General features: G+C 44.3%; 2 protein-coding genes across 19 annotated transcripts in view; one reads left to right on the forward strand and one right to left on the reverse strand.

Moving 5' to 3' along the window:
• The window catches only part of LOC109412019 (aquaporin AQPAe.a), a 364435-nt gene that overhangs the window by 98048 nt on the left and 238862 nt on the right, over nt 1-27525 (reverse strand). The gene's annotated exons all lie outside the window — the stretch shown is intronic.
• LOC115262434 (uncharacterized) lies at nt 1943-11383 on the forward strand. Of its 2 annotated transcripts, XM_062851365.1 has the most exons (6): nt 1943-3990; nt 4573-4765; nt 4827-4969; nt 7229-7339; nt 8275-8484; nt 9560-11383. In XM_062851365.1, exons 3-6 carry the CDS (start codon nt 4920-4922, stop codon nt 9738-9740), a joined length of 552 nt encoding a protein of 183 aa, XP_062707349.1. In that variant the 5' UTR covers nt 1943-3990; nt 4573-4765; nt 4827-4919; the 3' UTR covers nt 9741-11383. The 2 variants fall into 2 exon arrangements, with proteins under 2 accessions (XP_062707349.1, XP_062707348.1); XM_062851364.1 differs by lacking the exons at nt 1943-3990; nt 4573-4765; nt 4827-4969 and having other exon boundaries at nt 7066-7339.

Raw genomic sequence — 27525 nt, forward strand, 5'->3', positions numbered from 1 at the left:
TTCCAAGAACTGAACCATTCTGGGCAAAAAAAAAACCTTGATTTATCCAAATGACTTGTTATCATGGCATCAAGTTGCAATCTGTTTGAAACTACTTCACGTTCTATCACTATGAAATTATCATATTGAAATTTCCTTCAACAAAGCCAACATAGCTGCCAAGGCTGATGATGCCCTACACGTAGAACTCGATGTACACAGCGCAACGAGTAACTTTCACGCAGCGACAGTAAAGACAAAAGAATTTTCACGCAGATTTTGTGTAACACCGGATCAGCACATTTTTTGTGTTGATCCAGTCGTACACAAATATGAGTGAAAAATCCTTTGTCTTTTTGCTCGCTGCGTGAAAGTTACTCGCTGTGTTGTTTCATTTAAGGGTGTACACAGCTTTAACCACTTTCATGATTTATTAAAACAAATGTATATGGTTTTAAGGTTATCCTGTCATCACGGTAAAGGCTGGGTATGCTGCGTAATTCAGATCCCATTGTGATCCACTAGTCTCTGCCCAGCAACTCCCATCCCTACCTCCTCGTGGTACCGGCCGGAAACTATGAACAACCTTAGGGAAGATAGGGGAACCAACCCCAGTGGGAGCTTTGGTCGTTGGCTCACAGGGAAGGGGGGTTTGTTTCGGCAAACCTGAGTGTCTGTTCTCCAGGAGGAGCGACTCACAACAGCGTCTGATCCCCATGTTAGGGGCGGCTGATCTACGTCCGAGTGCCAGGGAAGGACTCTAAGCTCAACTGTGCACTATGGTCCTCCGGAAAGTAGGGCGTTGGTGTCAGGTCCTACGAGCCAGCCGTAAAAAAAACATTGTAACGGAAAATCAGCAACAGAATAATACGAACCGAGACCAACGGCAACGACCCCAGCGAACAAAAAGGACTTGCGATTGGAAACTCGGTACGTGGAACTGCCGATCTCTCAACTTCATTGGCAGCACCCGCATACTCGCCGATCTACTGCAGGACCGCGAGTTCGGCATCGAATCAGGTATCAGAAGGCCGGCTCCAGAGGCACGTTATCCTCCATTTGGGACATTTGTGCCATCGCCATACATATAAGCCTATTTCATCATTTACCTGAGGGAGAATGGGGCAAGGGATGGAATGGGATTGGGAAAGGGAAAAGTGATGAAATAGGAAGGGGTACCCTTGAAAAGGGAATGAACGCATAAGCGCAACGAGAGCTCATAGCTCATACCACACCGGATTTAATCAGTGCCCTGAAAAGGACACTGTAAAACGCATAAGCGTAAAGAGAGCCTATAGCTCATTGGAGGTAGCTTGTGACGTCATGCGACTTTCAATATGACATTGAAAGACACGGCATCGAAAGCATCCTCAATATTCAAGAAATCACCCAAGCAAAAACTACGTTTGAGCGAGTACTTTCTTGAAAACGAATACAACTTTGTGTAAAAGATTCACTGTGGACATCCCAAATTGGGAGGCATGTGAGCTCACATGAATAGGCATGCCAGCCAGACGAACATCACAGATGTGATAATCGACAATGCGTCTCAAGCATTTCAGAAAGAACGAGGTAACCAGATAAATCTGAAACTCATTCCATCTTTATACAACGCACGCACCCTTTCGGGATAAAACTGTGGAGTAATTTCACGCCATGAAAAAACCCCATAAAAATGTAAGAGTTCAAAACATGTTTGAAATACTCAAATCCCTCTGGAGAAAAATAGGACAAAACCCCATTTCCTCCTGGAGATTTGAATTAAGCAGAGCTAGTTAGGGCCCACTAAATCGATTATATAGCTATAATTCTCAAGCGAAAGCTAGAGCTTTGTAACTACACAAAAGAATGGTTTATCCGAAGATATTTTGAACTTGAACAGATCAGAGTTCCATTCAAGAATACCTCTTGCAGTCCGTACAGACCGCAGAGGACAAGCTTCTTTCAAAGCAATAGCTATGGTTTGTAACTAGTGGGCGATCCCTGCCCAGCACTGGTGAGACCCCCCTCCTTCAACTGCCTCAGGGTCGGCGTACGCGCTTGACTATCGCGGCCAAGGAAACACTTAAACACTTTATGATACACAAACCCACTTTATTTCAACTTTTGCACTACAGGTACCTTTATTTGACTACTTTTCCACCCACTTTCTTACTGGCTACCTCCTACCTTACTCTCTCTTCTTCTTCACTTTTGGCGGGGCCCCTTCTTCTGGTTCCGCTACTACACCTTCTCCTTCGTCCTTCCTTTCGGTGTCTTTCTTCTACGTTGTCGCCTTCCGTTGGGTTGGGCTGCCGTTCGATGTCCGAGTCGCGGGTCTAGTCGCGTCGCGTTAACTCCAGGACACGCTTCCAAAATGGCCGTGCCCCTATTATCCGGCGTCTAACTGGCCAACGGCGGTCTATCCGGTCGACGGAGTGGCGTTCTTGACGGTTGGGCCAAACTCCGGACCTTGGTTGGTTCGCACAGCGTTAAGGCGTACTTTCGGCAGTTCTCCGGCCAGGTAAGTACTAGGCACAGGTATGTACTAGCTGCACAGGCTATTTAAAACTATAGCACAGGGGTCCTGTATGGGGGGGATTTTGGCGGTTAATGATGGGCTTGGTCGGAATTAATGTAGGCCTTGGGTTACCTGGATGCTTTTTCCTAATCGCTTCTTCCACTTTCGCACGACTTGTAACAAAGTCACTTTCTTAAATTTGGTTCAATCACTTTTGGTTTAGCTTTGCTAACTCACGTCTTCACTTCTCGAGAATTGTAACGTAATTGCTGGATTAGCGATGGCGGTTCATGCTCCAAGCCTTCGACCGTGCTGTAATCCGCCCATCATATTTCGCCCCATCATGGCCCCCCTTTACACCACCCACAATGGCCGCCCAACATGTCCTTCTGCGATGCCTGGTGGTGAGTAGCGGAACTATTGGCTGCGTTACCTCACAGTGGGTGTTGGGTAGTGTCCAGTTTAGACATTTAAGGACTTCCTTGGATTTACATAACAAAACAACGAAACACAAAATCACGAAAATCTCACAAATCTTGGACACTTCAACACACCACTGGTTACACTCTCCCCCCGCTCGGGTTAAAAAAATTCGGTGAAGCCGATATTTTTTTTTGTTTTCATACACAAGAACAACAACTTTGTGACGCGTACCTCTGAACCAGGGTCTTCACAAACAGAACAAAACTTACTCACACACTCTTTTTTTTAACACTAATTGACTCCTGAAAATCTCAAACCTATTCAAAAATAACGAATCAAAGTTGTAAGCTAGGGAAAAAGTAGCGTTTTATTAGTATCAGCCAAATTTTGGGTCGGGGTCATAAGTTTTCATCGTTGGTATTCCAACTCCACTCTGTTTCGAGGCTTTGGCCTCCTACTGACCATCAACATCTTACGATTCCGGTCTCCAGCGAACCCATTAAACTGTACATAAATTTTGGACCAACATTGAAGCAAAACGAATTAAAATATATACGAACATACTATAATAACAAATTAAAAAAATAAAATAACATTTTAAAACATGCATTTATCATTTTTAATGATCATGCAAAGCTTAAATCTACCATGGTATTAAAAAAAAAAATTCCGGAATAATATTTACAACATTTACAAAGTTACTCTAGAGTACGGTATGAAATATTTCACTAACGTTTCGTTTCACTATGTCGGAGTCAGAGCCCATCAGTGTAATCAACTGTGGCTTTGATGACATTATCGGTCTTATCAGTGTGTGCGTACGAATGACTATGAATAACCAAACTGTCAAATCTATTGTGTTTACAATATGGTGAAACGTGGTATGGTGCGGATTAGTTTGATGAATTTGTGGTTAAAATCGGTTAAAATTTGGTGCATTTTGAGAATTTATTATCATTTTGATGACGCGTCGAAGAAAACAATTTGGCCAGTTGATCATTTTGATAGTTTATTTCTCAAAATCTCCTATTTTTGCTGATCTTAGCTAGAAGTTCATCAACCATGAAAATTGCATGAATGTTGAAAAGGTAAGTATCAAATGGTGGTGATAATGAATAAAATGTATAAGTGACATGTACTATGTACAACAAACCGGCTAAAACTAAGTGATATACCAGGATATTGCACGTGTGGATTTCGTCTTGATTATGATTAGGCCATTCTTAAATCAATGCGCACTCACACTCTCACACCCTATTACACACTGCATTGTAGACTGCTCTACATGCAATTTCAAATGATTATTGACGATATTGCATGCAAGTCAGAAAACTGCATAATGTGCATAACGGAGTAATAGAATTTTTTTTTAACATTATTGGACATACACGAAACAAAATTTCAAAAACAATTTAACATAACACATTAAAACATGATTTTTTTTTTGTTGAATGCATTTTCTTCAGGGAGGTTTACTGCAGACACCTATCCCCTATTCTAGTCCTGATTCCATCCTCGATGCGGAAATTACGCAATAGGATTCAAGTAGACTGATCCAAATGGAGTTTTCACGGATCAGTCACTTTCCTCTCAATTGACCTTCCCTCACTCAAGAATCAGGCTAGTAGGTTTATGATATCACGTATGATTCCTAAAATTTCTCCTTTCAGGCTTTTAGATCTGCTGCGGAGAACACTCCCAGCGACCTACCGTTCATGTCGGCCACCTCGTAGGAACTATTACCCTTCCTAGCGACGATGACGCACGGCTTATACTGTGGGCCTAACTTCGCGTTGAAGTTTTTACCAGCTTCGGACAGAGCGAAACTACGCTTGAAAACTCGCTGTCCGACAGTAAATGTAGGTGAGTAGCGTTTGTGACGTAGGTTGTATTGGTTTTTGGTATTTTCATATGCTCTTTTTAGGTTTTCTTTGACGAGGTCGAAATTCTTCTTGCTGATACCCTTCAGCATCTCAGCACGATCATCCCCTGAGAGCTCACTCTCTGCTTCTCTGCGATGGTCCGATCCACGTGTGACCATTTCGTGCCCGAAGATGATTCTATGAGGTGAGAACTTTGTTGACCCATGGACTGTGTTGTTGAGGACGAATTCGATTTCAGAGATTTTAGTATCCCAGAGCTTCTGGTCGGTACGAACGTACGTTCGAATCATCGAATTGATCGTTCTGTTCAGTCGCTCTGCGGGATTGGCTTGGCTTCTGTGTCGTGCATTAGCCCAGTGTTGAATTTCATACCTCTTCAACAAGTCCTGAAATTCTTTTGACAAAAAGGTCGTCGCATTATCAGTTATGATATACTGCGGAACGGACAACTTACGGAACCACCTTTCCTCCAGGATTGTGCACAGGTTCCCAGACGCAATTTTCTTCACCGGAGCAAGCAGGCAGTACTTAGAAAAGATGTCTAAGACGACTAACAAGTGGGCATTGCCCTGCTTGCTTCGAGGAAGTGATTGGATATAGTCCATGCACACAATCTGGAATGGTCTGCTGGCTATCCGTTGGTTTCCCATTTCCGGAGCAGTGGATATGGTGGAGTGCTTGCTTTCCTTGCAAGTCTCACACTTTGCAATGTGCTTTTTAACGTCAGCACTCATTCTGGGCCAATAGTACCGACGCTTGACCTTTTCGATGCACTTTTCGAACCCGATGTGCATCATCTCGTCATGTTCCAGTCTAATGATGCGCTGGCGTTCGGACTCTGGTACACATTCTTTCCATTCAAATCTGTAGTCCAACACATCTGACTGTGCGGCTACAAATTTGAACAGCTTTCCGTCCTGAATCCGGAAGTCGATATACTTTTCGGGATCGTTCTCGACCGATTCAAATAGATTCCGGTACCATTTGTCCGACTCCACTACCTCCAGCGCTTCAATAGACCGGGATAAAGCATCAGGGACGATATTTTCCTTCCCTTTCCGGTGCTTTATTTCCATGTCGAAATGCTGCAGGGTGATGCTCCATCGGCTCAAGCGAGACGACGATCTCCACTTGGCTCTCATGATAAATGAGAGTGCCGATGAATCCGTCACGAGAGTGAAGCGTGTGCCTTCGATATAGCATCGAAATTTTTCGATGCAGCGGAGGGCTGCCAAACCTTCCTTCTCCGCCGCATGGTAATTAAGTTCGGCACCTTTCAGCTTCTCCGAGTGGTACGCAATCACTCTTTCCACGCCATTGTGGACCTGAGTGAGCACACCTGCGAGTGCTGTATCGCTGGCGTCCGTCTGCACGCAGAACGGTACACTGAAGTCAGGGTTAGCCATCACGGGGGCAGTAATTAACTTCTCTTTGATGGCTATGAACGCGTTTTCTGCTGCCTCATTCCACCGCACTTTCTTGGGTTTGTTTTTCAACAGATCCGTCAAAGGTGCGGTGAGTTCACTGAATTTGGCGATAAACCTGCGGTAATAGTTCACCATACCGAGGAATCTTCTCAAAGACCTTATCGATTTGGGTGCCTCAAAGCCCAGGATCGCTTGGACTCGATCCGGGTTAGGCCGTAATCCTTTCTCGGAAAGGATGTATCCCAGATAAGGCAATTCGTGGCAGCAGAATTTTGATTTCTCTAGGTTGATAAAGAGATTTGCCTCTTTCAACCTGCGCGCTAATTCCCTCAACTTCGCGATATGCTCTTCAAAAGTGTGACTCGCCACCACTATATCGTCGAGGTACACGAATATAGCGGGCTCAAGTTCTCCATGACCTAAGACCCTGTCCATGAGTTTACTCAGAGTTGCCGGGCTATTTACTAGTCCGAAAGGCAACCTAGTAAACTGGAAAAGACCTTTCCCCGGAACCGAGAAAGCAGTAAACCTTCTCGAAGCACGGTTCAAAGGTACTTGCAGAAAAGCCTGCGAAAGGTCAATGGTAGTTAAGAACCTGAATGGACCAAGTTGACTGAGGATGCGATTTTGATGTGGGAGAGGATATGCATCTCTCTTTGTTCGCTCATTGAGCTTTCGAGCATCGAGACACAGTCGTACGTCTTCGCTGTCGCGCTTCTTGACGGGAACGACAGGTAAAGCCCAATCCGAGTTCGAAGGTTCAACCACCCCGTCCCTGATCATATTATCCAATGCACGGTGGATCTTTTTCTGGATCTCAGGACTCCACGGGTACGGGTTCTTTCGAACAGGATCGGCCTTCACAAACTCGTCCTTCAGCTCGATGTGGTGCTCAATGAGACCTGTTTTGCCCAGATGGCCTGGACTCGCTGGGAGAAACAAACTTTTCACTTCTTCCAGCTGCCTCATTTGATCCTCGCTCAACTCACTCATCTTTTCCAATGGTTCTCTTTCAGCTTCGTCGATCGTATCGATATGTTGAGATACCGTAGGACGGATCCCGAAAGCCTGCCAGAAATCGTAGCCGAGAATGCAGCGACGACTCAAGTTTGGAGCGACCAGAACTGGTAAGAGTTTAGTCTCTCCGTTAAACGTTATTGGAACGTCAGTTGTCCCAGAAACCTCTAAACTTTGGCCTCCAGCTGTTTTCAAATCTATTCGCGTGGGTCTCAGTTTCAATTTCAAGGCATTAATCAGTTTTTTACAGCCTATGCCTAAAACTGTTTTAGCTGCTCCACTGTCTAGCAGTCCAATTATTGGGATCCCCAGCATTTCCACTCTAACGAATGGTCTGGGGTCATCGCTGAGAGTCACGAGGATGGTTGCTAGCTCGGCCTCATCAGCAGTATCTCCACTCACTCGTGAGTAACCCAGCTGTTCGAGAGAGTCTGGAACTGCCGGCTCTGTGTGAGGTCTTGTGGAGATCATTGCAAGACTGTCTTGCCTCTCTAGGCAGTCTTGGGCAAGTTTTTTGACTGGCAATATGGACAGTTCTTAGTTTTGAAACCTGGGAACCCACAACGGAAACAAAACAATTTACGCTCTGAGTCCAGCTTGTTGCAGTCCTCAAAGCTATGCCCACTTTCATGGCAATTTAAACAAACATTTTTCCCGGGAGGAACATACGCGTTCACGATTCGCTGAAGCGTGTTTGTTCCACTGGTTCCAGGAGCTGGGTTGTTTTGCCGTTGTGCATTGTCAGGCTTAGGTTTGGGTTTCTCATGTTCTTTCTGCTTCTCATCGGATTTCTGGCTGTTGGGTTGCTGTTGCTTCCAAGGACGTTTTGGGAACTGCTGTGAGTCTGGGTGAAACTGCTTCCTACTCTTCCAATCCTCTCTCTCTTGGTTTTGGTTCTTGTGCCTATCTTGACTATCTCTAAACCGCTGCTGACCTCTAATCTCGTCGATTTGAACTATCTCTCTTCGCGAAAACCTATTCTCTTTCCGTTGGTACATTTGCCAATTTATGGAATCAAAACGCTTACCAAAATCTTTCATTTTAGGTATCGTGTTCACATTGGCTGCCAGCATCGCGATCCTACAGTCTTCACGAGTGTTCCGGAAAAGGACGTCAAACTTCCGTTTTTCATCCCAGGGGCACGACATGCTACGGAAGATCCGGACCATGTCCAAGTAAAAGTCCTGGAACTTCTCTCTGGGACCCTGCTTCCGGTTATTCGCCTGCCGTTCATAGACATAGTCAATGTCGACCGGTAAGAACTCCTTCTTCAATTCACTAACTAGCTCGTTCCACGACCCTATCTCTCCACTAACCTCCATGAACCAGGATCTCGCCTTCTGCGTAAACAGATGGTGAGCACCCTGCAACAGCTCCGCTTCAGAAAATCCTTCCGAGCGAGCGTTGAATTCCACCTCCTTCAGGAATTCATTCAACCTCCTACCGTTATCCATTCCGTCATATCTTACAGACCACTTATGAATGGGAAACTTGCTCCCACTCTTCAATGACCTGCTATTTTCTCTCCTCTCATTCAGTTTGCTTTCTACGATCTTTCCTTCATCTGAGTTTTTCAGAGTTTCTATCGATTCATTTCTCTGTTTCAACCAGCCTAAGAAATCTACTGACTTTTCCTGAGCCTCTTCTACATCTTTCTCCTCTACTACGTGTCTCTCAATCTGAGTGCTGTTAGCGGTACCTGCATGTACATTCTGAGACTGAGCAACGGGTTGACCAGCCTCAAGAACTGTGATGCGTTGCAGTAGTTGAGTCACTACTGCCGTCAATTGTCGGATCTCAGCTGCTAAGCCCTCTTTCTCACTCTCTGTCGTTTTCTCGGGTTGACTACCTGCATTCTCCCTATCTGTTTCCGCATTCCTACCGTTGGGTACGACCACGCTTTCGTCAGTCGACCTTTCCTCTGTCCTACCATTCGCGTCATTTTCTTCTTCATTGCCCTCACCTGACTCATGCTCACGCCTAATGTGGTTCAAACTCTCATTAATTATCGCTAATTCGGCATCTCGCACTTCTGAGAGGTGAGAGGTGGCGGAATAGTACACATTGAGCAGTTTCACACACTCACCAGCAATCACTGCAAGGCTGTTCAAATCCTCTTCCTTCTCTGCGTGGTCTTTCAACGCCTGCATTCGGAAGAGAATATGAATTAACCTGGTTTTGAACAGCTGGTCTGGTGCCTTTTTAGACACTCGCTTGTCCAGGTGGTTTTTAATCCCATTTAGCTTATCGTCACAAACCTCTAATTCAGCAACTACAGAATCACTCACAAACCGCTTTCTAATCTCAGACTTGCCTTTCTCCTCTTTCAGATGGCTACGCAGTGTCCGCTCAGCTGCGCTACGAGAGACGTCCAGAGGAATGTCCCTGATTTTCATCTCATGCTCCAGCTCATCGAGGGTGAGATGCCCAGGATTCATCGCGTGGTACCACGCCACGAACTGGGGCATAGCCATCTCTTCCAGTGCCATTCAACAAAGAAAATCAGAATAAAATTGAAAAAGAAACTAAAACGGTGTTCAAGTGGGGGTTTCCACTGAACCAAATTTGAAAATCCTAATTATAAAAAAGCTTCCGTTAGCTTGAAAGCTGTAAAAAAAATTGAAAAAAACCTAAAATTTGTTCACGCTCCCTATTGAAGCAAATAATTTAAAAAAATCCTAGTTTTAGCTTGCTTATTTCAAATAAACGTTTCGTTCTTGTTTGGCGTTTTGTTTCACAGTCTGAAAACCACACAACACTGTTCGAGATTCCGGAATTCACCGCGAAAACTCTCCGACTTCGTTCGTATGCTTTTATTAAGTTTTGCTCAATTGTTGGTAGCTAGTCAGACCGTTCACTCACATCCAAGACCCCTCTTTAAGAATCGATTATATTGACTCCCATTCATCAATCGGTTACCTGTTTTGTGTGCTTTGGTCAAGTTCGTCCGCGAAGTCTGGAAGTTTTCCCAGAGACTTCCGCAAAGACACGCAATCGTTATTCAAGTGTACCCGGGCTCTGATAGTCTACGCAAATTTCAGTTGGGCGCCAAGTGTAACTAGTGGGCGATCCCTGCCCAGCACTGGTGAGACCCCCCTCCTTCAACTGCCTCAGGGTCGGCGTACGCGCTTGACTATCGCGGCCAAGGAAACACTTAAACACTTTATGATACACAAACCCACTTTATTTCAACTTTTGCACTACAGGTACCTTTATTTGACTACTTTTCCACCCACTTTCTTACTGGCTACCTCCTACCTTACTCTCTCTTCTTCTTCACTTTTGGCGGGGCCCCTTCTTCTGGTTCCGCTACTACACCTTCTCCTTCGTCCTTCCTTTCGGTGTCTTTCTTCTACGTTGTCGCCTTCCGTTGGGTTGGGCTGCCGTTCGATGTCCGAGTCGCGGGTCTAGTCGCGTCGCGTTAACTCCAGGACACGCTTCCAAAATGGCCGTGCCCCTATTATCCGGCGTCTAACTGGCCAACGGCGGTCTATCCGGTCGACGGAGTGGCGTTCTTGACGGTTGGGCCAAACTCCGGACCTTGGTTGGTTCGCACAGCGTTAAGGCGTACTTTCGGCAGTTCTCCGGCCAGGTAAGTACTAGGCACAGGTATGTACTAGCTGCACAGGCTATTTAAAACTATAGCACAGGGGTCCTGTATGGGGGGGATTTTGGCGGTTAATGATGGGCTTGGTCGGAATTAATGTAGGCCTTGGGTTACCTGGATGCTTTTTCCTAATCGCTTCTTCCACTTTCGCACGACTTGTAACAAAGTCACTTTCTTAAATTTGGTTCAATCACTTTTGGTTTAGCTTTGCTAACTCACGTCTTCACTTCTCGAGAATTGTAACGTAATTGCTGGATTAGCGATGGCGGTTCATGCTCCAAGCCTTCGACCGTGCTGTAATCCGCCCATCATATTTCGCCCCATCATGGCCCCCCTTTACACCACCCACAATGGCCGCCCAACATGTCCTTCTGCGATGCCTGGTGGTGAGTAGCGGAACTATTGGCTGCGTTACCTCACAGTGGGTGTTGGGTAGTGTCCAGTTTAGACATTTAAGGACTTCCTTGGATTTACATAACAAAACAACGAAACACAAAATCACGAAAATCTCACAAATCTTGGACACTTCAACACACCACTGGTTACAGGTTTACCACAATGGAGGGCGTTGTAAGTACAAAATTACAATGAAACTCTCTTGGAGTGCAATGGAAGCGAGTTATCAGCAAAATGTGATCGCAACCAATTAGTACAGGTTTCCTAGTTCGTTGAGCAGGGACGCCTGAATACGCAAATTTTGCGAAGGAACACTCAAAAGTGCAAAGAAGGTCAAAAGGAGACTCCTTATTTGACACATGCCAATCAGTCAACTCATGACAAATTCTGCTCATGCAGAGAATGGTTAGGTGCAATTCTATGTTAAGTTATCCATGAACTGGACTACCTAAGTAATCCATCAAACTGAAGCATCTCAAATTAATGTTTGAGCTACTTCAGATGATGTAATCATCGTAGCAATACTGCTGAATACAAGAGCTTGCTTGAAGGCATCCATAAGGAAAGGTTGAAACATACTGTTAACGTCATTCTAAGATATAGCATGCTCGAGGCACGACACTTCATTTATAATGAAAGAAGCAAAACTGGGTTCACAAGGTAACCTATACAGAAGTTACCCTACGAATATGAGCTTTTTGAAGTAGAGCCACTTAGGCCACGCACGCTTTTTACGCTGAAAATTGATCTGAGGTTTCCTAGCCGTAGCCACTACCCAAACTAGACAGGATTACACACTTCACAATCACAGCACAAAAAGGAAACATCAACGACAAACCAATCCGGTGTCAATTGAAAAACGCCAATGGCGAAAACGCATTAAGCGAACCCATATAGGTAGTAATGTAAGCTAATTTACAACATTTGAATAATCCCGCCCTTATTTAGCCTCAAATTTGAGACTTAAGAAGGGCAACTGATTATCTCGGAGAAACGCAAGGTCCGCTGCACTATTGCTCCGGTTAGCGCAGTAAGGGCGTTATACTGTGGAGGACGCCCTAAGTCTCCACAGGCTCCGTTTGTGATTAAGTTTTTATTAGACCCCCCTAACCATTCATTCCTTGGCACGGTAAGCGTAAAGCCGCATAACACCATGAATTAGGGGTCACCCGTTTAGTGGACTCTTACCACTGGATCAGGCGGTCCGTAGTGTTATTCTTAGCCAATTGAGACAACCGCTACCGACACTACACAGCTATCTAGGCTGATTGGGAAAAGAAGTTAACATTGATGGTTAACTTCCGAACGAACCCGAACAGCCGAACATGTTAGGGGCGGCTGATCTACGTCCGAATGCCAGGGAAAGACTCAAAGCTCAACTGTGCACTATGGTCCTCCGGAAAGTAGGGGGTTGGTGTCAGGTCCTACGAGCCAGCCGTAAAAAAAAACAATTGTAACGGAAAATCAGCAACAGAATAATACGAACCGAGACCACGGCAACGACCCCAGGGAACAAATAGGGCTTGCGATTGGAATCTCGGTACGTGGAACTGCCGATCTCTCAACTTCATTGGGAGCACCCGAATACTCGCCGATCTACTGCAGGACCGCGAGTTCGGCATCGAAGCGCTGCAGGAGGTGTGTTGTACATGATCCATGGTGCGAACGGTTAGAGGTAATCATACCATCTACCGGAGCTGCGGCAACACACGCGAGCTGGTGATATGCAGGGGTGCGTGGTCGGTTGGTGGCCGATCGACGAATGAATGTGCAGGTTGATGATCAAGGGCCGATTCTTCAACTTCAGCATAATAAACGTGCACAGCCCCACACACTACACGCAGCTCGAACGCGAGTACGATCGCTGCCCAAGCCACGACGTCAAGATCATCATAGGAGATTTAAACGCTAAGGTAGGCCAGGAGGATGTATTCAGACCGATGATTGGTAAGTTCAGCGCCCACCAGCAGACGAACTAAAACAGCCTACGACTCATTGATTTCGCCGCCTCCAAAAGAATGGCCATACGTAGCACCTTTTTCCAACACAGCCTCCCTTATCGTTACACCTGGAGATCATCACAGCAGACGGAATCCCAAATCAATCGACCACGTCCTGATTGACGGACGGCACTTCTCCGACATTATCAACGTCAGTACCTATCGTGGCGCCAACATCGACAACGACCACTATCTGGTGATGGTCAAACTGCGCCCAAAACTCTCCGTCATCAACAATGTACGCTACCGGCGACCGCCACGGTACAACCTAGAGCGACTGAAACAACCGGATGTCGCCTCAGCATACGCGCAGAATCTCGAGGCCGCGTTGCCAGACGAGGGCGAGCTCGATGAGGCCCCTCTAGAGGACTGCTGGAGTACACTGAAAGCAGCCATCAACGACGCAGCCGAGAGCACCTTCGGGTACGTGGAACGGAATCGACGGAACGAATGGTTCGACGAAGAGTGCAGAACGGTTTTGGAGGAGAAGAACGCAGCGAGGGCGGTAATGCTGCAGCAAGGGACTCGACAGAACGTGGAACGTTATAAACAGAAGCGGAAACAGCAGACCCACCTCTTTTGGAGAAAAACTGCTGTGCCGTTTCCAAACAACACGGAAGTTCTATCAGAAACTCATCGCATTCCGCCACGGCTTCGTGCCGCGAGCCGAAATATGCAGGGATAAAGACGGAGGCCTCTTGACGGACGGACGTGAGGTGATCGAAAGGTGGAAGCAGCACTTCGATCAGCACCTGAACGGCGTGGAGAACGTAGGCACGGGAGCCCACGGCAACGGAAGGAACGACGACGCCAGTGCAGCGGAGGACGGAAATGAACCAACTCACACGCTGAGGGAAGTTAAGGATGCCATTCACCAGCTCAAAACCAACAAAGCAGCTGGTAAGGATGGTATCGCAGCTGAACTCATCAAGATGGGCCCAGAAAAGTTGGCCAACTGTCTGCATCGGCTGATAGTCAGGATCTGGGAAACCGAACAGCTACCGGAGGAGTGGAAGGAAGGGGTAATCAGCCCTATTCACAAGAAAGGCGACCATTTGAAATGTGAGAACTTAAGGTGATCACTATTTCGAATGGTGCCTACAAAGTGCTATCCCAGATCATCTTCCGTCGTCTGTCACCTAAAACGAATGAGTTCGTGGGAAGTTATCAAGCCGGCTTCATCGACGGCCGGTCGACAACGGACCAGATCTTTACCGTACGGCAAACCCTCCAGAAATGCCGTGAATACCAGGTCCCAACGCATCACCTGTTCATCGACTTCAAAGCGGCATACGACAGTATCGACTGCGCAGAGCTATGGAGAATCGAGGACGAAAATGGCTTTCCGGGGAAGCTGACTAGACTGATTAAAGCAACGATGAACGGTGTGCAAAACTGCGTAAGGGTTTCGGGTGAACTATCCAGTTCATGCGAATCTCACCGGGGACTGAGACAAGGTGATATACTTTCATGCCTACTCTTCAACATCGCTCTGGAAGGTGTGATACGACGAGCCGGGTTCAACAGCCGGGGAACGATTTTCACAAAATCCGGTCAATTTGTGTGCTTTGCGGACGACATGGACATTATTGCCAGAACATTTGGAACGGTGACAGAGCTGTACACCCGGCTGAAACGCGAAGCAGCAAAAGTCGTACTGTTGGTTAATGCGTCAAAAACAAAGTACATGCTGGTAGGCGGAACCGAACACGACCGGATCCGTCTGGGTAGCAATGTTACGATAGACGGGGATACTTTCAAGGTGGTGGAGGGATTCGCCTTCCTCGGATCCTTACTGACGGCTGACAACAACGTGAGCCGTGAGATTCGGAGGCGCATCATCAGCGGAAGTCGGGCCTACTACGGGCTCCAGAAGAAACTGCGGTCGAAAAAGATTCACCCACGCACCAAATGCACCATGTACAAAACGCTAATAAGACCGGTGGTCCTCTACGGGCACGAGACATGGACCATGCTCGAGGAGGATCTGCAAGCACTTGGAGTTTTTGAGCGACGCGTGCTAAGGACGATCTTCGGCGGTGTGCAGGAGAACGGTGTGTGGCGGAGAAGGATGAAGCACGAGCTCGCTGCACTTTACGGCGAACCCAGCATCCAGAAGGTGGCCAAATCCGGAAGGACGGACGATGGGCGGATCAGGTGGAGCGTGACTTGGCGAGCATTGGGCGCGACCGAGGATGGAGAGCGGCAGCCACAAACCGAGTATTGTGGCGTACTGTTGTTGATTATGTCTTGTCCTAAATGTGATGTTGAACAAATAAATGTATGTATGTATGTCTTGGAGCTACTGAGGAGGTGATGCGTGGACTTGGAGAATGGCTAATGCATACGCGATACAAGAAGTGGTTCAAGGGTTCAGAGTCGGCTACGTAGATCATACAGCGATTAAGTGGCCGTGGAGAGAACACCCTGGTAGCGGTGCTGTCGTGGCGCCGGTCTACTGGGTTACCCAGACAATCAGTGATCGTATAAGATGTTGAACAAGATGTTAAAGTGGAGGCGATATGCGTACATTTTACATGTGCCTAATTGGAGGCATGCACGCATATGGCCTCTACTTTATCGTCTTATGCAACATCTTATACGATTACTGGTTATCTGGGTAGATCCGAGCCCGCTGTTGAAAAGGAGTCCTGCAATGCCTTATTTGTGGTTCCGGAGAGACAAGGGTTTGGCGACCATGGGAATGTTGTTTAGTGGGTCGAGGAAACAGTAGTCCTGGCTTTCACTTTTTTTATTTATTTATTTTTTTGTAGAAGACGGTCCTTAACCCCACACTACCTGGACCTTCTGTCCGGTGGTTTAGAAGGAAAAAAATATTTATAACAGAAGGCTGGACTGGGCAGATCAAGCGGGTGTTGGATTAACGGCTGCAGTTGTAAAAAGGAGTGGTTAAGGAGGTGGGGAAAAGGAGGCGAAACTTTCGCCGCGAAAGGAGTGGGAGGTACTATACGAAGATGGGTTAGCCACGACAAAACTCGAGGCTGGTCTTTTGCACTCGAGGTTCAAGGCAATCAAAACGTTCTACTAAAGCTATTATAGCTACTAGTTGAGTGACAAGTCAAGTGACCACAGTGAATATCAGTGGTCGAAACAGTGGAAAAGTGTTGTATCTTCGCCAGGAAAGACTCCACGGAGTGAGTGTAATTTATATTCACCGCGTGGAGAGTCGCACTCGTAGCTCTCTCACAACTATAACATATATAAATATAAATATATAAATTCTTAATTGTTGAAAACGGCAAAAAGATGAAGAGGAATGCTCGTATTTCCACATAGTAAGGGGCTACCGACAAGGTGAGTCAACTATCAAATACTCAATAACTCGAAGAAAACAAGTAGAAAAAAAATCGCGAAGTGTAAGTATTGCCAGACTTTTTAGCAACACGTACATTTATATTCAATTTAATTTAAGATTTAATCGGTTTTGAATCGAACTATTCCGAAACAAACGGAATAGATCAAATCGCGTAACGATCAATGATTTAAACACCCGTTCCAAACTGAGTTCAATCAAACGCGCTCGACCGTCAGATTGTAGAGCAGCACATGCCAAACGCGCTCACATCGGCACTCTCTATCCGAGATACCATCTTCCCCTCTAGCGACGACGACAACGACGAATGTGCGATTTGCTCGATCAAATGACACGCTGCTGACTGAGAGGGGCTCTACTTCTGACTTCGGGTCATAAGTGTACCGTACCACCAATCATATGAGCAGGCGTGAACGTAATTAAATTGCCTTAACTTTGATCGCCGCTGTCCGGCGCAAGCAGCTAGGCCAGACAGACAGACAGACAGACAGGGAGCGAGCGAGAGATGATCTTGATTAATGTGGGAACCGCACGACCAGTCACTTAGCACTAGAAGCGATTTATTCGGCATGTGCGTAATTCGGACGTCATATGGTGGGAAACCTTGCTCCACAGCAGTGATCTACGATTAAGTGTTATTGGGCCATACGCGCGAGCTCCTATACTTACCGGGGTAACTACTTGAAGGGACCATTTCAGAACACTTTATGAGTACATCGAAGATCCTCTATTGCCTAGAGAGGAAGCACTTCTGATATTTAGCAATTACACGTGGAAGTAATTTTTCGTGAAGGCCCTTCCTGTCTGGGGCTGTGTGATTTGCGGTAGCTAAACTGATCGAAACGTCGCAGATCGAATCGGTAATCGATGATAAAAACTAGGTATAGGTACCATTTAGGATGATTTTGATTTGATCAATTCAACTCATAGTTCTATTAATACAGAAAAAATATACAAAACTGATCAATTTTGAAACGCTATACAAGTGATACATCTGCCTATGATCAAAGGTGTAATTCTATTAGTAGGTTCTACATACAGTATTGTCAGAGGAGTAGCCAGCTTTTCAGTCAAGAGGTGGGTTGAGTGAGGACCCATAGCACATTTATACCTACACGCAACCTGAGATTGGCAGATTCTAATACAATTGGGTATGAAACATATACAAATATTGTATTAGGGCCTTGCAAATACAAAAATTGGTAGGTGGCAGTATACCAAAAATTGTATTGGCTTCCTAGAATCTGGAAAAGGAAAATTGCGCATGTGTGCGTGTGCACTGTCGCACTGGTTTCTCATTATTTGTTCTATTTTTAGACTGATCATGGCAGCAGCGGCGGCATCAAATACCAATACATGTTAAAAAGAAATACGGGCGGCGACGGGAATCGAACCGAGGCACTATCCTGATGATACACAGTATCCTGCGCTCTAACCAGCACGGCTATAACTGCACATGAATAGACAAGAGGCTGAAAGCCATCATCATCAACACAAACGTGGTTTGGTGATGGAAGTGATACAGCCGCCACACTGCACAATGGGTCCAGAGCCGTATTTGCGAAGACAAAACTGTTTAAGCTTCAGCTTTAAGTTTTTAGACACATATTGTGTTTTAGAAAGTTTATTTTCAATAGGGTCATCCCTATTATTGTTATGTTAGGGTGGTTCGCCTGGTTAAACTGATTCAAAAATCTGCTTTCTAATAATTTTATTTGCAATGCCATGATGGATGGTGATGGATCGTTTAATTAAAAATTCCACCAATAAACGGCAAATTCTAAATTTCATATATCTCAGGACTCTCACCACTTAGAAAGTTGGTGTATTCGACAACGTTGTTAAGTGAGTCAAGGGCTTACAGTTAATGGTCCACTAGGCGGCGCTAGTTAAACATTTTCAAAATCATTCAAATGATTGATATTTTTTCGTGAAGTAATCAACTAGCTGTAAGTTTGTTTTCTTTGAACGTGTCTAAGTCAAGTCAAAGGTTTTTCAAAGAGCTATGTATTAGTCATAATTGTGCAATGTCGCATTTCATTAGGTTCACTTGATCCAGAGATATAGCAATTAAACGAAGAACACTCAAATATGAACTACTTTATTAGAGTTGCTCCAATTTTATGTAAAGTTATCCAATCGAGCCCAAATTTGTACCGTTTATATCTTACTAGTTGTGCAACTGGCAGGAAAAATTTGAGAATATTTGGTGCATTTTTGAAAAAGTTACAGCTTGCTGAATATATTTGAAATAATAAATAAGTTGCATGCTTCAATTAGTTCGTAACTAGCGCCGCCTACTGACAGAACCTTGAACCAATCAGCTAATCAACTGAGCGGCCGTTACCAACCTAACAACATCGCCGAAGACATCAACTTTCTAAGTGATCTGAGTCCTGAGATATATGGAATATAATATTTGTTTAAGTTTTAAAAATTGCCTAAAACATTTTTAGCAAGTTGTATCCTTTTATAAAGTCCACCAAAACTACCAACGAGTTTGATTTTAATTGGTGCAAATTTGGGCTTGATTGATTATTCAACTTTACACGAAATTAGAGCCCTTCTATCTATATCTAGTTTTTGACTTCCGTTTATCAAATTACTGTACCTTAAGACTAAGCGAACCGAATTAAATTAAATTTTGAAAGTTTGTGACTAATGTATTGGTCTTCATGTATCGTTGGACTCGACTAAAATATGACCAAAGGCAAAAAAGTTGCAATTTATTGAAAACTTTTCGAAAAGTTCTGATGATTCGAATGTTTTATCCAAGGGCTGAAAGTCTCTTGAATAAAGACAAATCAATCAAATCAATCGAATGTTTTATTTTTGTAAATTTGCTATAACTTTGTAAAACATTCTGATATTGTATAGAGAATAATTAATCAGCAGATTTTTGGATAAGCCACACTTGATTGACCGTAATCATTTCACAATAATGAAAAAAAAGAAATGACAGAACTTGGCAGAAACATTTTTGTCTTCGTAAATACGACTCTAGACCCATTGTGCACTGAAAAGCCCGCATCCAGCAGGTTGCTGTTTGCAAGTGGAAAATTCCATGTAGACAATAGGACGCGAAGCTCAGCAGCGAAGCGAAAGTTATTTTTAGACGCAACCCGGTTCAACTTCTCGGGTTTGAATGGAGGTGTTTGTGTGTAGTGGTATGGAAGCTATGGAACCGTGTAGCGCATCTTAATACAACGAATGGATTATGATTTATCACATTTTCTGTACGTTTTTAATACATAAATTGGTAGAAAAGGCATATCTCAATTTTTGGTAGCTTTCCTTGTTTTGCGTGTACTAGCTCTTTTATAACTAAACACAAAACGATGAAACCAAAACCTGCGCTGTCGTGACTCTTATTTGAAACGTGTGAATGAATCGGTGGAGGACTTATTGTAAGAATCCCTGATGGAATCCCTGAATAAACTCCTGATATAAATGCTGGCGGGATTCCTGAAGGAATCCCTGGAAAAAATTTAGGCAACTCTTGGAGAAATTCCAAGAGAAATTTCCGGAGGAATCTTTACACAAAATTCGGAAGTAGATCTCTGATAAAATTCATGAAGAAATCCTAGGATAAGTCCTAAAACAATCGTTGGAGGAAACCCTTGAGGCATGCCCGGGGCGATTTCTGAAGGAGTTCCTTGGCAAATTTTTTGAAGAATCTTGGAAGGGTTTTCTAAAGGAACACCTTCAAAACATCCCTGGAAAAACTCCTAGAGGAATCTCTGGAGGTGTTCCCAAAAAATCAGAGGATGACTTCTTAAAGGGTTTCTTTCAGAAAAACAAGAATATCAGCATAATATTCCTAAAAAAATCGCAGGACCAATTTCTGAAGGAATTCCTTTGTAGGAGCTCCCGGAGGTATTCTCGAGAAAAATCATGGAAGGATTCCTGAACAAATTCATGGATGAACTCCTAGAAGATTTTTTGGAGATAATTCCTGGTTCCTGTAAGCATTCCTCTAAAACAATCGTAAAGGACACCCATGACACATCCTACCGCTACTCATTCTCATTTTTGACATACTTTTCCGATGAAAACTAACTGTTCAACAGATCATACTTATTGGAAATTTTACAAGGATTTCGAATATGCAATAATATTTGAGGGTTTACGGTCAAATTTACGAGTTGTAGGGAAAAATCTGACCAAAAAGGCGTCAAAACGTTGTAACATCACGATAGAATGTGTCCAATACTTATCACTGGAAGAGTTCCCCAAAATCTTCATGTAATCCTGGAGGAATTCTTGAGTACATCCTTGGAAAAGATGACGGAAAATTTTCTGGAATTTGTGAAGGAATCCCTGAATAAATTTTTGAAGAGATCCTGAAAGAAATTTCTGAAGAAATCGCCAGAGCAATTCCCGGAGCAATCCTTGGGAAAGTTCTTGAAGAAATCCCGAGCGTAATTCCGAGATGAATCCCAGGAGAAGTTCCTGGATAAATTCCTGAAGAAATTTCTGCAGGAATTCCTGGAGGAATTGAAGTAGGAGACCGTGGAGGAATCCCTGCAAGAGTTCCTGGAGAAATACCTAGAAGAATTCATGGTAGAATCTGGAGGCATTTTTGAAAGACTTCCTGTAGGATTACCTGAAGCAATCCTTGGATAAAATCCAGGAGATGAATTCCTGGATTAATCCCTGGAAGAATTCCTGGAACAATATCTAGAGGATTTCCCTGCAAATCCCTAGAAAAAAATCTGGAGGAATTCCTAGAGGAATTTCTGGATGAATTCCAGGAGAAATCATTGGATGCATTTCTGAAAGAAATCCTGGAGCAATCCACGGAGGAATTTCTGGAAAAATCTCTTAAGCAATTCTTGGAGGAATCTTTGAAAGAATCCTTGGAGGAATCCCAGGAGGCATTCTCGGGGAAATTTCTGGAGGAATCCCTGAGGAATTTCTGAACGTATACCTTGAAGAATTCTTGGGAATCCTTAACCTTCCGAAGGTGCTCAAAAAAAGTTACGTTTAAGGTGTTCGGGTCATATTGACCCGGATTTGGTACAATGATTTCACAGTCATTTCTCAATAAAATAATAAAGTTTTTGTACTCAAAATTATCGTTAGGGCTTAAATTTTGTGAATCCGGCTCTAAACTAAGGTTCGGTTGGATGTGGCCACTTGGAACCGACGCCAGAGGGACCATGGTTTAGCCATTTTCGCAGGAGGGTATTTTTCGCAATAAGTTATGCGAAATGCAGCTGATTTGAATGTTTGTAGTGCTAAATGCACCGGAAAAAGCAGCATCAAACTGCCCCAACCACTAAGCTAACTGACCAGATGAGTTTTGGCTATCAGGTGGCCACGGGACTAAATCTTGAGGCCTCGGAACGGCTTCCCGGAGACCCCCGATAGGTGACCATTTTACAAATATGGTGAATCCATGCCGTGCGACATATCAAAAGTTGCAGAATTTTATGGAGAATACATCAGTGACCATGTCAGAAGCCAGAAGCAAGATTGGCCACTTGGTGGTCCCGGAACCGATTCCCGGGACCCCGGAAATGTGGCCAATTCTCGCAGTTTATATGAGCTTGCCGTATGGCACATCGAAATTCGCAGAATTTCATTGACAATTCACCAGTCATCAAACCAGCAACTGCAGACAACATTGTCCGCTTGGTGATCTCAGAACCGGTTCCCAGGGCCGGTTCCGAGGCCCCCGGAAATGTGGTCAATTCTCGATTTTTTTTTACTATGCCGTGCGATATATCTGAATTTGCAGAATTTTGTTGCGAATATATTAGTGGCCACATCAGATACGAAAAGCAGGATTGGCCACTTGGTGGTCCTGAAACAGGTTCCCGGTAACCGGTTTCCAGGACTCCGAAAATGTGGCCAATTCTCTCAGTTTGTTTGACCTTGCCGTATGGCACATCAAAATTCTCAGAACATCATGCGTAGGTAATCCATCAGTCATCAAACAAGCAACAGGAAACAACATTGTCCACTTGGTGGTCCCGGAGCCGGTTCCCAGGACCGGTTCCAAGGACCCCCAATCAATTCTCGAATTTTTTTACCATGCCGTGCGAATTTTTCAGAACTTTGATGCGAATATATCAGTGGCCACATCAGATACGAAAAGCAGGATTGGCCACTTGGTGGTCCTGGAACAGGTTCCCGGTAACCGGTTTCCAGGACTCCGAAAATGTGGCCAATTCTCTCAGTTTGTTTGACCTTGCCGTATGGCACATCAAAATTCTCAGAACATCATGTGTAGGTAATTCATCAGTCATCAAACAAGCAACAGGAAACAACATTGTCCACTTGGTGGTCCCGGAGCCGATTCCCAGGACCGGTTCCAAGGACCCCCAAAGTGTGATCAATTCTCGATTTTTTTTACCATGCCGTGCGAATTTTTTAGAATTTTGATGCGAATGTATCAGTGGCCACATCAGGCACGAAAAGCAGGATTGGCCACTTAGTGGTCCCGGAACAGGTTCCCGGGACCGGTTTTCAAAACCCCGGAAATGGTGTCAATTCTTGAATTTTCTATAATCATGTTGTCTGGTGCATCGAAATTTGCAGAATTTTGATGCGAATCCATCAGTGCTCACATCAGATATCAGAGGTAGGATTAGCCCCTTGGTGGTCCCGGAACCGGTTCCAATGTGGCCAATTCTCGCAGTTTGTATGACCTTGCCATATGGCACATCGAAATTTGCAGAATTTCATAGATAATTCATTTGTCATCAAACCAGCAACTGAAAACAACATTGTTCGCTAGGCGGTTCAGGAACCGGTTCCCAGGGCCGGTTCCGAGGACCCCGGAAATGAGGTGAATTTTCGTTTTTTTTACCATGCCGTGCGATGCATGTACATTGGCAGAATATTGTTGCGAATATATCAGTGGCCACATCAGATACGAAAAGCAGGATAGGCCACTTGGAGGTCGCGGACCTGGTTCCGGAGGCTCCGGAAATGGTGCCAACTCTCACATTTTTTACGACCATCCCATGTGGCACATCAAAATTCGCAGAATTTCATAGATAATTCATCAGTTATCAAACCAGCAACTGAAGATAACGTTGTCCACCTGGTGGTTCCAGAACAGGTTCCCAGAACCGGTTTTCAAAATCCCGGAAATGTGATCAATTCATGCATTTTCTATGATCATGTTGTCTGATGTATCAAAATTTGCAGAACTTTGATGTTCACATCAGATATCAGAGGCAGGATTAGCCACTTGGTGGTCCCGGAACCGGTTCCCAGTACCGGTTCCCGAGGCCCCGAAAATGTGACCAATTCTCTGATTTTGTATGACCCTGCCATGTGGCGCATCAAAATTCGCTGAATTTCATGGATAATTTTCCAGTTATCAAACCAGCTACTGAAGAGAACATTGTCCCCCAAGTGGACCCTGAACCGGTTCCCTGGCTTCATAGCATTATGCCAGTTCTCGCATTTTCAATAACCATGCCGTTCGATATACCACAATTTCCATACTCTTTGGAGAATGCATAAGTTTTCGAGCCAGCTACGGGAAGCAACATTGTTCACTTGGTGGTAGTCCCAGAATATGAGGAACCCGGATATGTAATAAATTATTTTATTGACTATGGTAATACCACAGACAAACAGACGTAACACCTTGAACGATTTTCATGGAAATCCATCGCCCAGTTCACACTACCATCACCTGGTGGAAAAGTTGCACGAATCACTGTGTTGTGCAATATCGTCAACAGAAGGCGCTAATGTGAAACGTCAAACGCATAAAAAAAACGATGCGCGCGCCTCTGGTTGTGAAAGCCAGATTTCACAATTTGCCTATGTTCCGCTATGCTGTTTTGCCTATGTTCCCTTCGTTCTCCACATTGACCTGCAACCTGAGGCGCCATTCTTGCCAAAAAATAGGGCACTACCAACACTGAATATCCCGAGCAGCTATCTCATTGGTTCCTTGTGTGAGTGAAGCTGATTTGGCGATACTGGTGTAGCAACTGCTGGCGATTAATCAAGCTTAAGCTCATGGCACATCAAAATTTTCAGACTTTCATCAATATTCAGAATGTAAAAGAAAGTTAGCATGTTAGTACTACATGGAAATATTCGCCACCTAGCGGCGTAGGACCCAGTTTCCGGAAAGTTGGAAATGCAGCAAATTTGCACATTGCACATAAATGCGGGCTTCAGGTGAACTATCCATTCATTCAAATTTCGCTGGGAACTGCGACAAGGTGACGGACATTCCCCTGAAACACGAAGCAGCAAAGGTCGCAGTGGTAGTGAATGCGGCACAAACAAAGTACATGCTGGTAGGCAGAACGGAACACGACCGGATCCGTCTAGACAGTATTGTAACGAAATACAGGGATACCTTCGAGGAGGTGGATAAATTCGTCTACATCGGATCTTTACTGACAGCTGTCAACAAAATTAGTCGTGCAATTCGAATGCGTACCATCAGTGTAAGTAGCTGCGGTCTAAAAGGTTCACTCACGCACCAAATGTACCATGAACAAAACGCCAATAAGACCGGTGGTCCTCTATGGACACGAGACACGGACCATGCTTGAGTGGAACCTGCAAGTATTTGGAGTTTCGACCGTTGTGTACTAATCTTCGGCGGTGTGAAGTAGAAGGGTGAGTGGCGGTAAAGGATGAATCACTAGGTCGTTGCACGCCGTACAGTGCAACGAGCTCGTGATTCATCCTTTACCGCCACCCAGTATTCAGAAGGTGGACAAAGCCGGAAGTATACGATGAGCAGGGCATATTGCAAGAATGCTGGACAACATCCCTGCAAATTTGGTGATCGGGTTAGCACAAAAATTGACAACATTTCTCCGAGAACCGGTTCCGGGACCATCAGGTAGACAATGATGTTTCCAGTTGTTCGATAATTGATGAACTATCTATGGAATTCTATGAATTTTGATAAGTCTCACGGCACATTCCAGGTGTCCAGGGAACCGGGTTTCGAGCCATCTAGTGGCCAATCCTGTTTTTGGCATTCAACTTGGCCACTGATGTATTCGCATCAAAATTCTGCAACTCTTGATAGATCGAACAGCGTGATCAAAGACCACTAGCGTGCGCAGGGTTCTTGCTTAGGGGGGGCACTACAATGATGGTGCAATATATGTATGATCATGGTGCAAAATAGAATTATGGTGTTACACGCAATATGAATTTCCAAGAAGGGGTTTCAACATGTTGTGGTGATAACATCGCCAAGTACTTCATATTGGGATTCTGGAGTAGGCTTCGGATGGTGATAATTTCAAGGCAATGCGAAACTTTAATATGAAGTCATTATCTCGACTCTTATAAAATTTTATAAACGTATCAAATACAATAGAGAATATCGAAAAAAATATTAATTATAGAAAAAAATAATGTCGTTGTGAAAGAATTTTGATCCTGAACAATTAGTGATCTAGAATTGGAGAAGACTCCATAGATTAAGTCAGAATGCCTAGATAAAACATTTTGATCGGAATCCTTTTTGCACTCTACAGAGATTCCTCCAGGAATTTCCCCAAAAATTCTTCCAATAATTCCTTCAGAAATTCCTCTAGGAAGTCTCATATATTTCTCCATAAATTCCTCAAATAATTCCTCCAGGAATATCTCCAGTAAATACTCCAGAAATTCCTCCAAAATTACCTCCAGGAATTCCTCCAGACATTCCTCTTGAAATTTCTTCTAGGAAAAATCCTCTAATCTACTAGAATTCCTCTACGGATTCCTCCAGAAAATCCTAAAGGAATTTCTCAAGAATGTCTTCCAGGAATTTTTCCTGGAATTCCTCGAGAAATTCCTCCAGGGATTTCTCCAGAAAATCCTCTAGGAGTTTCTGTCAAAATATCTCCAGAGAATGTCTCCCGGAACTCTTCCAGAAACTCCGCGACGAATTCCTCCAGGAAATCCTCCACGGATTCCTCTAGTAGTCTCCAGGATTTTTTCCAGGAATTTCTTCAGGAATTCCTCCAGGGATTCATTAATGAATTTCTTCAGAAATTCCTCCAGGTATTTCTTTTAGAAATTCCTCGAGGAATTCCTTCAGACATTTTTTTGGTGATTCCTCCAATATGCCACCAGCGATTTCTTCCTGGAATTCCTCCACGGATTACTCCAGAAAATCATGAAGGAATTTCTCCACGGAATCCTCCAGGAATTTCTTTAAGATTGCTTCAGGAATTTCTCCAGGGATTCATTACTGATTTTTTTCAGAAATTAATCAAAAACTTTATCCAGAAACTCCTCCGGAAATTCCTTCAGAAATTCCTCGAGGAGTTCCTTTAGACATTTCTCCAGGAAGCCTCAGCCTCCAGAAATTCCCAAGGAAATTCTTCAAAAACATCCTCCAGGAGTTCCTCCAGTAAATACTCCAAAAATTCCTCCAGAGATCCCTCCTGACAATTTTCTAGGGAAAGTCCTCTATGAATGTCTGCCAGAATTGGGTTCTTTAGGGGTATCATGATTATTCAATAATCGGATTCTCCGCCCAAAAATTAGTCGAAATCCAAAATTTCATTTTTTTTGGAGTCTGGGAACTATTTTTAAAATTCATTTAAAGTTTGTATGGGGAAATTTTTTTGTTCGGGTCGAACTGTCACTTTATCCACGAACTTTATCATCGAACTGTCATTCTATCCACGAAAATTTAAACTGTTTTGTTAATTTAACCATCAAAACAAAGGTATTGGAATCCAATAAATACTCAGTAAAATGAGCTCTTTCGATTAGACTATAGAAAATAGCAATATTTTATTCACTAAACAACCCAATTCTCCCAACATTTCCTCAACGGATGCCTCCATAACATCCTAAAGGAATTTCCCACGGAATTCTTCCAGGAATTTCTCGAGAAATTCCTCCAAGGATTCTTCCATAGATTCCTCCAGGAAATTCTCAAAGAATTTCTTCAGAAATTCCTCCAGGGGTCCATCTTTGAATTTCTTCAGAAATTTCTCTAAAAATCCTCCAGAAATT

Source organism: Aedes albopictus, chromosome 2 (assembly GCF_035046485.1).
Source record: "Aedes albopictus strain Foshan chromosome 2, AalbF5, whole genome shotgun sequence".
In the NCBI taxonomy this organism is placed as follows: Eukaryota; Metazoa; Arthropoda; class Insecta; order Diptera; family Culicidae; genus Aedes; species Aedes albopictus.